This window comes from Lacerta agilis, chromosome 5 (genome assembly GCF_009819535.1).
Source record: "Lacerta agilis isolate rLacAgi1 chromosome 5, rLacAgi1.pri, whole genome shotgun sequence".
NCBI classification, from domain to species: Eukaryota; Metazoa; Chordata; class Lepidosauria; order Squamata; family Lacertidae; genus Lacerta; species Lacerta agilis.
Window position 1 is genome coordinate 32,084,562 of NC_046316.1, and position 12,717 is coordinate 32,097,278.

Here is a 12,717-nt window from a genome sequence, read left to right on the forward strand (position 1 = left end):
AGAGAGAGAGAGAGAGACAGACAGACAGACAGACAGACAGACACAGAGAGATTTAATTATACACTCCCCTCTCTGCACCCATAGCCTAAACCGGTATGATCTAAGAAACTTTGTAGCTCTTGATTTTATTGACTGCATAAACTGACCCAATATATGGACATTTTTATTGGGTATGGGGGTGGGGTGGGAGCCCTGCAAACACTTTATGTTAACAAAAACTACTGACACTAAAGTGGCGTATTATTTAGAAGCAGCAAAGAAGTGTTTTCTGCCTACGAATGTTGAACATATGTAAGCTTCTACTATCACGGCTTATCTTAAAACTGCCACAAAAATGAAATGTTCAGGATTTCAAAAGTCAATGCATGTTTGCAAGGTAAAGTTGTCATAGTCAACTAGGTTTGCTCTACACTCAGGTACTCTTTCAGTACTACAAACGGTCCATGCAAGTTACACACAACACTGGTATTAACTCTGTTCTCTCCAGTTTTGAATGGCACAAGTGATTATTATTATTTAGATAAAAAACCCTCTTCCCTCCTCTCTTTCCCCTTCCTTAGGTATTCAGAAGCACACTGCCTCTGACTGTGCTGAAAGCTTCTGGCATTAAGAAGCATTCTGACTTATTTTTTCTTTTTAAACAGGATCTAGGTGCCACATGCTCTGAAATGGGGCTGGAAATGCCCCTGTGAGAGATGATGTGTGATGACATACCCATAGATATTAGGCAAGCAAGTCTGCTCTGCTGTTTTCAGTGCCTGTTAAAAAAAACAACCCTTTATTTAAGCACCACTACCCAAACATGCATTGTAACATGTAATTTTATTTTATTACATTTTTGTTTTTTGAAATTCCGAAAGGTCAACTTGTTTTTAATATCTGATTTTAACAGGGTTTTAATAGATATTTTTTATTGGTTTTTGTAAACTGCTTTGCGGTTTTGATGACTGAGCTGTATAAAAACCCTCTTAAATAAGTAAGCGCAGTAAATCTTTCCCCTATATTATCTAAAATATCCAGTTGTTTTGCAGGTTCTCAAGGATGTGGCCACTGCTTATCATGATGGCAGTACATGGAGCAGTGAGCTCAGAAGACTTGAATCCTGAACAGTTTATGAATATTGTAAGTTGAATATTGTAAGTTGAATATTGAATGAATATTGTGAGCCGAGTTCTCCCAGTGTAATCTTATCCCTATTTCTTGCACAGTGAGCACCACCCTGTCCAGCTAGACTTAGGAGTGTGTGTAGAATTGCAGCCAGAAGCACTATCTTAGAGACTTAACCCTCAGTCATGCATTTGACCAAGAGTGTAGAAAAAAGCTCTGCGAGCCCTTCCCCTCTGCTATGGAGATTGATTCCTGAGTGATTTTGATGAGAAAAGGGCACAGTTGCCTCTCCCATCTTTTTCAAATGGAAGAAAACACATAAACTGTCAGGAACTCCTCTGGAAGGCCCAGCTTGTAACTGAGTGCTACCAGCACGGTGCTGGAATTGCAGGGCCATCAAGCATAGAAATTGGGGCTGTGTTGGGCTTATTTAAGAAACTCATGCATGCTTGGGGAATTATTGCCATTGATTACTTGTTTCGGAGAGCGAACCTATATCAGCTGCTTCACAAAAGAGAATGCTCCAGGGCAATTGTCAAGCCCGGACACTGAGGTCTACCTCCAAGGCCCTCACTGCAAGAAGAGAGGTTACACGGAACCTGGCAGAGTGCCTTCTTGGTAGTGCCCCCCCCCCCCCGTGGAACGCCCTCCCATCAGATGTCAAGGAAATAAACAATTATCTGACTTTTAGAAGGCATCTGAAGGCGGCCCTGTTTAGGGAAGTTTTAAATGTTTGATGTTTTATCATGTTTTAAATATTCTGTTGGGAGCCGCCCAGAGTGGTTGGGAAAACCCAGCCAGATGGGTGGGGCTATAAATAATAAATTATTATTATTATTATTCCAAAGGCATTCTTCCTCCAAATTCTGAGACTTGCTCTCTGCATACTTCTGAATGCATTTTGTTATAAAATTATTCATGAGAAAACATAACACTATGAATGCTAAATGCTGCCCATGATGGTCCTTCCTATTAGTAGATTCTGAGGGTGAGATGTACAAATGTGTTGATAAAGGTGTCCTTGTTTCTTGGAATGTTTTCAATGGGCCAATAAGAAAAAAAAGACTATTTTCTGTTTATTCATACAAGCCCCTTCACAATGGTTGAGTACCCTTTTACCACAGCACACCCTCCTACATTCCGCTGATAAAAACTGGGGTGATTGTCTTTGGGAGCCCCACACTCTGCGAGGAGCATGAGGTGGTGCTGGCACTTGCATTGATGCCGTGCTCTCTCTCAAGTCAGCTGCCACACATGTCCTTTGGTGCCTCACTGTCATGGGAACCAGCTGACTCGCACAAGAGCACGGCACCACTGCAAGTGCCAGCGCTGGCTACAAATGCTGGCTCACCCTCCTCACCGAGTTTGGTGGTGGCAGTGGAAGGGGAAAATTCAGGGATCTAATCAGAAACGAGAATAGCTTCCGTAATTATGGGGATGTCCTGGGAATGTCCAGCATTTATCCAATGAAAATAGGGACATCCTATGTAATACAGTAATAAGAATAAGAATAAGAAGAATACCCGACACATCTGATTGGGTTGCCCCAGCCACTATGGGCAGCTTCCAACATATAAAATAATAATAAAACATTAAACTTTTTAAAACTTTCCTATACAGGGCTGCCTTCATATGACTCGGGGTTTGCATAACTCCATACCCTCCAATATTTCTCCAATGAAAACAGGGACATCCTAAGGGAAAGTGGGACATTCTGGGATCAAATGAGAAACTAGTACAGCTTCTGTAAGTCTGGGACCGTCCCTGGAAAATAGGGACACTTGGAGAATTTGGGGTATGTCTCAGTTGCTTCACATGACCCATACATGGGAACATTCACTTCTTAAGCTGCCTTGGTAGTTAATCTCCTTTGAGATACCATGAAAAAATAATATGTGTGAATTAGATACCAATCCTCCCCCTATTTATGCAACTTTAATTAAGGGCAGTTGATTTGATTTTTTCTTGGTGCACTCAGCACCTCATGTGACTGCTTGTCTGAGGTACAAAACTGGGAGACTTCAAAAAGTTTCAGTTAAATTATGTATTATAAAGGAGCACCTGTATGATGAAACCCAACTTGTCTGAGAATAATTGTTCTTTCTTGGTGACAACAGCTCGTTATGTAACCTTATGCACATGTTCTGTTCATAAAAGCATGTCAGTGTAATTTGCAATACAATTTGTCCACATCGTAAACACTAGTCCCTCAGATTGGAAACTTGCCAACTCTTCAACTTAGAAAAGTTGAAGACTGAGAACATGCCAGAGCTCAAGCTGTGTTCCAAGATGGGTGGCAGCCTGAGGCATGTCTGAACACAGCAAAATAAGCCCAGTTATAATTACTTCATGGTGCTGGCAAAGCTTCTGTAAGTTTAATGCTATCTGCTGGCAATGGGTGTGTAGCTCTGGCACTGGGTATGTGGCTCTGGCATAGCTATCCTCCTCTATGTGAAAGGATTGGTCCAGAAAGCACTCAAACAGGGAGTCAATGTTGTGCTCTCCAAATCATGTTAGACTACAACTCCCATTATCCATGTTGGCTGGGACTGATGGGAGTTGGAGTCAAGCAACAACTGGAGTGCATCTCACTGGCTATTCTTGCACTGGAGCATCTCCATTGTCTTGTAAACCAATTTAAAATGAACCACCCCTAAGGAGTGGAAAAAAAAAACCATATATTGGAATATTACTGTGGTGTATTGGTCCTCTTGGCTTGCGGTATTGGGAACTATCTAAGTCATTTCTCAAGGACTGTGCTTTTAGTTTCTATTCTATTGACAAGCAGCAAACAGTTGCATGTTTTCCTCCTCAAATAAACTGTATTAAAGTTGCTTTTGTTTTTGCATCCTCTGTGTGGTCTCCCCTTCGTACTTTCCAGGGATCTTTTTGTTTCCACCTTTCTTTGTGCTGCCTTTTCTCCCAAGGGGTTGCTGATACACTTTGGAGGTATTGGCTCATTCTTCCCCAAATATCCAAAGAGATACAAATATAAATATTCAGTCTTGTACACGGCTCTCCTGGGCCATTCTGATCATGTCAGGAAGGATTCATGCTTAATGCTTAGAAATGAGCCTTTAGGTGAAAACTTCCAGCTTCCAGCTATTACTTTTAAACCTCTACTGGTGAAGAAAATGGTCTAACATGTGGCTTTCTATCCTTACAGAGTCAGATAATCCAGTACTGGGGATATCCTTCAGAAGAGTATGAGGTTCTTACAAAGGATGGCTATTACTTGAGCCTGAACAGGATTCCAGGAGGTACAGAAAAGCTCATGAGACCCAATGTAATGTAATATTGAGACTTTAGCTTCCCAACTGAACAGGAACTAGAACCTATCTTCCTTGCATCCAAACCCAACATTTAGACCCAAGCCTACTGCTTCATGTTAGATTAAGTTTTAATTGTGTATCTTGTGTTGTGTTTTGGAGGTACTAATCAGTCAGTCAGTCAGTCAATCAATCAATCAATCAACCAACCAACCAACCAACCAGCCAATCAATCAATGTCTTTTTTTACTTTCAGGCTCCAAATCATCTGTACTGCTGTTGCACTGTTTGACCATGGAAGGCAGCGTCTGGGTCACAAATCTGCCGCATCAGAGCCTGGGCTTCATACTAGCAGATGCTGGATATGATGTTTGGATTGGAAACAACAGAGGAAACTCCTGGTCTAGAAGACACCAAAACCTTTCAATAGAAGAAGAAGCATTCTGGGATTTTAGGTAAGTTCATTTGGTGTGTAATCACTGGAATTCACCATTCAATTAGATTTCTTCTTTTTCAGTTGAGTGACTGGAATTTGGCATTCAATATTATTTTGTAGTTCAAAGCATGCTCACCCTTGCCTAGCTTATTATGCATAGAATAGACTTGATGAAGGCTAATGTTGAGCTATATTCAGCCAATTAAAATAATACTATATGTGTGCCAAATGGATTTTAGTACTTATCCAGACCATAAAATTTATGGACACATCCATGAAATGATTTCACTGCAATCCCTTCATTGGCAGTCTGATTTATGGTCCAGTAAAAGTTTTACCATCTGACTTTGCTGTGATTCTGTAAAAGGAAACCTTCTTCTTAGTAAATGTGCTCATGCTTTTAGTGTTAATTTGTTGTAATGCAGCCTGGGCACAGCTGGCCCTAGTAAGTATCTCTTTCTCATCATCTTATCGCCTAATTTTAGGTATTTGACGGTAAAGTCTGCTTAATCTTCCCTTTTGTTCCTTAAATATACTTAGTAGTGCTTTCTAGAGAAAGAGTTTGTGCTTGTAACCAAAGATTATGAGTGCACTTAGAATCATAGAATCATAGAATCATAGAGTTGGAAGAGACCACAAGGGCCATCCAGTCCAACCCCATGCCAAGCAGGAAACACCATCAAAGCATTCCTGACAGGTGTCTGTCAAGCCTCCGCTTAAAGACCTCCAAAGAAGGAGACTCCACCACACTCCTTGGCAGCAAATTCCACTGTTGAACAGCTCTTACTGTCAGGAAGTTCTTCCTAATGTTTAGGTGGAATCTTCTTTCTTGTAGTTTGAATCCATTGCCCCGTGTCCACTTCTCTGGAGCTGCAGAAAACAACCTTTCTCCCTCCTCTATATGACACTTAATTCTCATTTACTTTGTTTTGTGGTTTTCAGTTTTCATGAGATGGGCACCTATGACCTTCCTGCCATGGTAGACTTCATTCTGCAGAAAACTGGACAGAAGAACATCTATTATGTCTGCCATTCTCAAGGATGCACTGTGGGTATGATAACTATAAACCTTGGCATGCACTCTATAGAATTGGACAGTCTTTTCTACAATTGGCTATGTATGCAAATTTGATTGCTACAGCTCAGATCCTGGAAATACAGAGGAAGTTAAGCCAGGGGCCAGTTTGGCATGGGATGGTCTAATGTTGAACTAGTTCTTGGTCATATGCAGAATGCAGATAAAGGCACAAAAACCACATCATTTTTTGATGGCACCAGGTATCTACTGTAGATGGCACCAGATATCTACTGAAGTTTTAGTTATCCAAGAACCTGTGATAGGTTTGCTGTCTTTATAAGAAGCACAGTACTCTTTGGATATTTATTTGAATGCACGAAAGGGGGAGTTGGATTGTGTGTTCCTGATCTCTTGCATAAGCCTTTTATAGAGCCTGAAAGTGTATGTGTGGGGAACATTTTCTACATAATTGGGAAGTGTGAGGTTTCAGGGGCATGGTTACATTGAGAGAGCCTTCCATGCGGGCTTGCTTAAAAAAAATATTTCTAATTGATGTAGAAATGAGGAGAACTGAATTTAAGATTGGAAAAATGAGAATCTGAGAGTAAATGAAATTGATATATAGGATAGAGGGCTTTCTAACTCTGCCCCATCGCAAAGCACTTAGGCTTCAAACATGCATATATTCATCTGACATAAAGCCTATGTCATTTTGTTGCAATGGTGGGAATTATGTCATTTAGTGGGGTTCCAATTCCATCCTGGGCTCTTTCCTATAAAGTAGCTGTGTATATTGCATGTAGTCTAACTCTTCCATTTTGAAAAACAATTGCGCCACATGAAATGAATGTTAATTTTGCTCAATTAAGTTTTAAAGTAAGAGTCTGCCTATAAATGCTGCTGTCAGGGAGGTCTTGTCGATGTACTGAGAGCCCAGACACCTCCTCAGTAGTGAGACTTCCTCAAGTGGGAAGAGCGGCATCTCCTCCAGTGGGGAGGGGCAGGCTGGAAACAGCCAGGCGAGACAAGGGCTTGGAGATGCTGCTGAGAGCCCCAGCACGCCTCATGAGTTTCGCTCTGAGGGGAGCACGCCACTTCTGTCACCCCAGTTGCACGGAGGGGTCAAGAGGAGATTGGGGAGGCGGCACTTTGGGGTGCCGAAATTCTTATGTTGGGGTCGCAACCGGAAACCGGCACGCCCGGATTCTGCAAGTGACCAGGACGGTCATGTTTTCACGTTCTCTGCACTGTAAACAGTCTGCACCAATAAACTGTTACAAGACAGTTGAGACTCTTGCCTGATGACTCGTGAGCGACCCTAACACAGACCTGACAGCTGCATTACTTAGATTCAAAACTATGGGATGCTAAACTGAATCTCCATTTCCCCCTCCTCTCTAGCTCTTGTGGCATTTTCTATTTTACCTCAAATGGCTGAAAAAATTAAGATGTTTTTTGCCTTGGCCCCTTCCTATACATTGCAGTACACTGTCAGCATCCCACTACAAATCATACGCTTGCCAGCAGCACTGGTGAAGGTATGTGTGCAATCATTATCTTTTCTCAGTTTTCGTAAGCTCTACTTGACATTTTGACATAATGGGAAATGTCTAATTTTATGGCTCAAGACCAGTTTTTTTGTAGTAAATTAGCTGAAAAAAACCATGGGGTGTTTGGGGGTGGGGTGGAGTAGGAGAAATTAATGATTTAGATTCCAACACCCTTAAATTTTCAGACATACTTGCAATTTGTTTTTGACTAAAATGTTACCATGGCTATCAAATGACAGAAAAGAAAACACGAAGGATAAACAATTTTTTAAAAAGTACCCTCTTGAGACTAGATATATAGAGTCCAAATTAAGAAGACTCAGGAAGACCAGAAGACCAGGCAAGATGTTTTGGTTCACCTTATAAGGATATAAAATGGGAAAGCCTGGAGGAGAATTAATAGATTTGTGGAAATGGCAGGAGTGTCTGGTCTACTGTGTGGTCTGGTGCCATTGAGCTTCTGTCACAACATTAGTGTCACTGCAGTTTACCGTGATGTGCAAGACAATCAATGGCAAGGTTTGAGCTTCATGGATATATTAGCAGAGCCAACCCACACAACACAAACCAAATCAATCAGTCAAATCAACTTGCACCTAACCTTTCTGAAGTTAAAACCTATAAAGAGTCATAGTTTTGACTTTATCCTTATTTAACTGCTCCATGGATTTTTCAAAGAAACCCCACACAACCCCCCCCCAAAAAAAACCAGTGCAACCAATCATTTGGAAGATACGTATAATATTTCTACCTTTTAACAAATAACTTATAAATTATATTAATCCAATAGATTCATCATTTTCCCCCTTGTTTTGTAATGCGAAAACTTTGCAATTTTTATATTTGGCGATTACGGTAAAACCTTTTTACAAATCAGCAACAACAACCCCCCCCCCCCTTATTATGAACCAGCTACAGGGACATTTAAACTGCCCCATTTAAGAAATGCTTTTGAGAGATTGGGATTATGAAGAATCTCTGGCTTTTTGCAGGCTATATTTGGCACAAAGGAATTTTGTCTGCTGAGTCCAAAACTGAGAGCCCTTCTGGCCCGAAAGTGCAGCTGCCGCCTGGTAGATGAGCTCTGCAAACAAGCTCTTTTTCTTGCCAGTGGATTCAATGAAAAAAATCTAAATGCGGTATGTCTCTTCAGTGTTTGATATTTATTTATTTATCATATTTATGACTGGGGTGTATGGGGTGTTAAAGGAGAGGTAGTACCTCTGTTGGGGGACACGCCATGCTCCTTCTGGGGTAGTTTGTCCACCATCGGCCCACCCCACCCAGCAGTCAGCTTTCACCTGGCCAGCTAAACCAGGTGAGGGTAAGCAATGGGTCTCAAACCCTTGGTGAGTTAGAGATTCCCCCTGCATGCGTAGACAGGCTGTGGCAGACTGAGTGGACAAGACCAGTCTTGGGTCCAATGCTCAAGAAGGCAGTTTCTGCACGTGCTGAAGAGGGAAGTGAGGGGCAGATGGGACTTGTCAAATGTAAGAAGGGGCTCTGCAGGCCCACAAGCAAGGATGGGGGAGACCCTGGCCGAATCAAGACTCCATATAACGTCAGGGAGCTCTAGACATGTAGGTCACTATGTGCACTTGGCCTCTTTTCACAGTCACTGAATGGGCAGGTGGGTGGTGGTGGGCACAGAGAGCAGGTGTGTCCTGGGTGGGGAAATAGGCCAGATAGCCATGAGCCAACTCCTTGTGGCACATAAGGGCTGTTCATTTGAAGGGTTGTTCACAGGTATCTGAATCACAAAATCCTAGAACTGTGGAGTTTGGGCAGCCAGCTGGTTCACACATCCATGATGTCCCAGTTGCTATGAACTGCATGTCAAGGTTTCCTCAGCATCAGTTTTGCACTTCAGAAACACATGTAATAACATGTATCTGCTTTTGGCCTCTGCCAACAGTCCAGTACAAAGAGTTTTTGTTAAGTGAAATGACTTCTAAATTTACCATTCCCTTACAGAGTCGGACTGATGTATATGTATCACGATTTCCAGATTATACCTCTGTGAAAAATATGATCCACTGGGGCCAGGTAGAGATACTAAGATCTCCCTTGTCTCTCTCGTTCTCTCTTTGTTGAATGTTGCCTTCCTTATAACAACTTAGATATTGTTTGAATAGAAGGGAGCCAGAATATACTGTTGGTGAGTTTCCAGTGCAAAATGACTAGACACATATGTGCCCTCTCCTAACATCTTCCTCTTGGGTTAGCTTTGCTTGCTGTTCTCTTTCGTTGGAGGGCTGTATACTCACCTATCTATTGTTCTCTTTCGTTTTCTAGACAGCTAAGGCAGGTCAATTCAGATATTTTGACTATGGCTCAAAGAACATAGATATATACAACCAGGTAGGAATTTGCTGGGTTTTTTGTGTTGCCTGCAAAGGGAATGAAAAGTGAGGGTTTGTACAAAGGGGCAGTTTAAATTGGGTTGGATCCATCCCTTGTGTCCATGTTTTGTGCATCATCCACACAACACCCTCCTTGTTCAAGTAGCAGTCCACAGTTCCCTCAAATTACTTCTGATTTTCACAATTTATTGGTAATACAATAAAAGAACCCAATTTAAAATCACTCGGTTTACTTTGGTGAAAGTTTGTTGCGTGCTGTTCCACAGATTATTTTTTTTAAGCTGCAGATGTGTGCATGTTTCTAGGTGACATTCAAACTATCTGTTTCTTCCTAGACGACTCCTCCCTTGTACAGAATAGAAAAGATCACCATCCCAACAGCGATGTGGAGTGGAGGACAGGACTGGGTTTCGCAGCCCAAGGAAATTGCAGAATTGCGGCCTCGAATTACTCATCTCATTCATGACACAGAGTTTCCTAAGTGGAACCACTGGGATTTCATTTGGGGCCTCAATGCTTTTCAGCTGATGTACCCAAAAATACTTGACCTGATGGAGAAGTAGCTGGGAAACTGTTTGGTTATTGTTGCTCTATTAATAGTGAAATCAAGGGGGTTTTCTGAGATCCCCAAAATCTTCAGAAATAAAGTTTAAATATATGTCACCTCATTTTGATTATTAAATTAGCCTTGCTTGCGAACCTCCTAGAGAGCCTTTCTCCAAGGTAGCCAGAAAGGATCCCAATGAAAATCAGCTCCAAAAAGGACTCAAATGAAAATTAGTTTTTTTAGACCCAGGCCCAGGTATGAGCACCACTAGGTATTAATGTAAGATCAGCAAGGAGATTTTATTTATTTATATATTTAAATCAAACTAGTGCTTGATTTAAATATATAATAATGTGACAAATATATGTGCCACATGTATGTGATAAAACAAATAAGCTATAATGGTTAGACATTTACAAATGTCTAGTTAGACATTTACAATGAGTCACTGAGATTTATCGCTTTGTCGGTAAATTCAAGTACATAGTCAAAATTAAGTTGCATTTGTGTACATAAAAATGCAATGGGTACATTGTGTTCTGTTTCTGCCAAAATGGAGATGTGAAGCTTTTTGAATTCATGCATCGATCACACTTACAGATCCATTGCCAAAAAGTAAACAAACACCAAAAACTTTTGAAATGTGAAGAACACTTGCTTCCTGCTGAATGCAGTTTTCCTGTCTCAAAAAAATCAATTTAACTTTTTATTATCCAAAACATTTCTATTTTCTAAAGTAAAGGAACAGGTTTTCCAACCAATACATGAAAAAATGATGGTTTCATTTGAAGCGGAGCACATCAGAACACATATGCAAAGCATGCTTCAGTCCTGAAAATGTGCAGTGATAATCTCTACTTGTGTAGAGTACATCATACTAGACAAGGCACCCCCAAACTCAGCTCCCATCATCCCTGACCACTGGTCATGTTATCTAGGGATGATGGGAGTTGTAGTCCCAAAACAGCTGGAGGGCCGAGTTTGGGGATGCCTGTACTAGACTAATCATAATTAACCTCTGCTGTGTCTGAGATTAGGGAGCACATCTTCCTCATTTGGGGACAATGTGGAGTTATATCCAGGGCAGTGTTGACCCCAAGTGGTTCGTTTCAAAAATTCACAACACTCATAAAAAAAACTAAGCAAAAATAGCAGCACCAACATTTTCCTCCATTCATTTACATTGGAGGTACTTTGAACGTAAGCTAGGTGAGGGGCTTGTTTGTAGAAGATCCACACAGCGGACAGTGCCCAGTGCAACTCCCATGGACATGGGAATGCAACCAGCATTCGGGAACGAATAAGAGTGGGCTGGAATACAGCCAAAGCTCTCCGAAAGATCAAATAGGCATGAACAGGCAAGGAGACAGTCTGTCAGAACAGGAAGAGGCTGGAGCAAACCCAATAAGTCCGAAGAGCTGACGAATGGGAGGGCTGCTAAAATAGGAAGCAAAACAAGAGAAGCAAAGGGTGATGGTTCAGTATATTTTGTAGACACCGGAAAGAGTCTTCAGAAGGGTCATCTTGAGTGATAATGCTGGCGGCTGCGTTAGAGCCATCTGGAGCTATCTGATTGTTTTTGCAATAAATCCTCCTTTTTAATTACCTACACTTACTGTGTTATCAAGCTGGGAACCTGGACTCCTGACAGAAGACTAATTTACCTCTTAAGTCCTTAAGTCACAACATAGCATCCAGAAATTCAAATGGATTTGCTGTGCCTCTTTAGTCAGCTATTATGTTCCAGGCAAATCTGGTCTAATGAATAGGCCCTGCTTTCACCTCATCATTTTTAATGCCACCACACCTGTTGTATAATTAAATGCTGCACTGCTACATTGACTTGCTTCCTTGCAGTTTGTTACATTCTAGATCTTTTGCAACATTTATTCAAGGTCCCAGCTCCATCTGAGTACCAAGGACAGGTAAGCAAAGGGATATTTTTATTTTAAAAGACGGATCTTCTTAATTTAATTATGGTGATATATTGGTTATCTTACCATTTTAGGCTGTTCTCTTAATGAAAATATAACTGATTATTAATTATCATAAGGTTCAGTTTTTGTGATGTTGAATCTCAATGAATGAATAGAATGTCATACTTACATGTTTAAGTCCCATTGAAATTTGAAGGATTAAAACACTTCACACTGTGAGATTTACAGTGGAATGCTATGCATGTCTCTACATAGAAGTAAGCCCCCTTGAGTTCAGTGGAGCTTGCTTCTTGGTAAGTGTATGTAGCATTGTAGCTCTTTGCTTGCTAACCTGTACTCACCTGTAAGTCCCATTGAACCCAGTAGGGTTTACTTCTGAGTACAAAGAACTACATGCATTATTATTTTTTTAAAAAAAAGACTGACTCAAAGAAAGCAACTGGAATTACATTTCAGTGCATTGTTTGGGCTTCCAGAAAAGAATATAGGG

The 12,717-nt window shown here is 41.1% G+C and overlaps 2 protein-coding genes across 2 annotated transcripts; both read left to right on the forward strand.

Moving 5' to 3' along the window:
* The first annotated feature begins 1,062 nt into the window (after positions 1-1,062).
* LOC117046258 (lipase member M-like) lies at positions 1,063-5,944 on the forward strand. Its single transcript, XM_033148057.1, has 4 exons — positions 1,063-1,122; positions 4,274-4,367; positions 4,633-4,831; positions 5,755-5,944. The coding sequence occupies exons 1-4, from the start codon at positions 1,063-1,065 to the stop codon at positions 5,942-5,944; spliced, it is 543 nt and encodes a 180-aa protein (XP_033003948.1).
* Positions 5,945-7,251: 1,307 nt separating this feature from the next.
* On the forward strand, positions 7,252-10,350 carry LOC117046793 (putative lysosomal acid lipase/cholesteryl ester hydrolase). The gene is made up of 5 exons (XM_033149199.1): positions 7,252-7,368; positions 8,373-8,519; positions 9,355-9,426; positions 9,676-9,741; positions 10,079-10,350. Exons 1-5 carry the CDS (start codon positions 7,261-7,263, stop codon positions 10,304-10,306), a joined length of 621 nt encoding a protein of 206 aa, XP_033005090.1. The 5' UTR covers positions 7,252-7,260; the 3' UTR covers positions 10,307-10,350.
* The last annotated feature ends 2,367 nt before the right edge of the window (positions 10,351-12,717 follow it).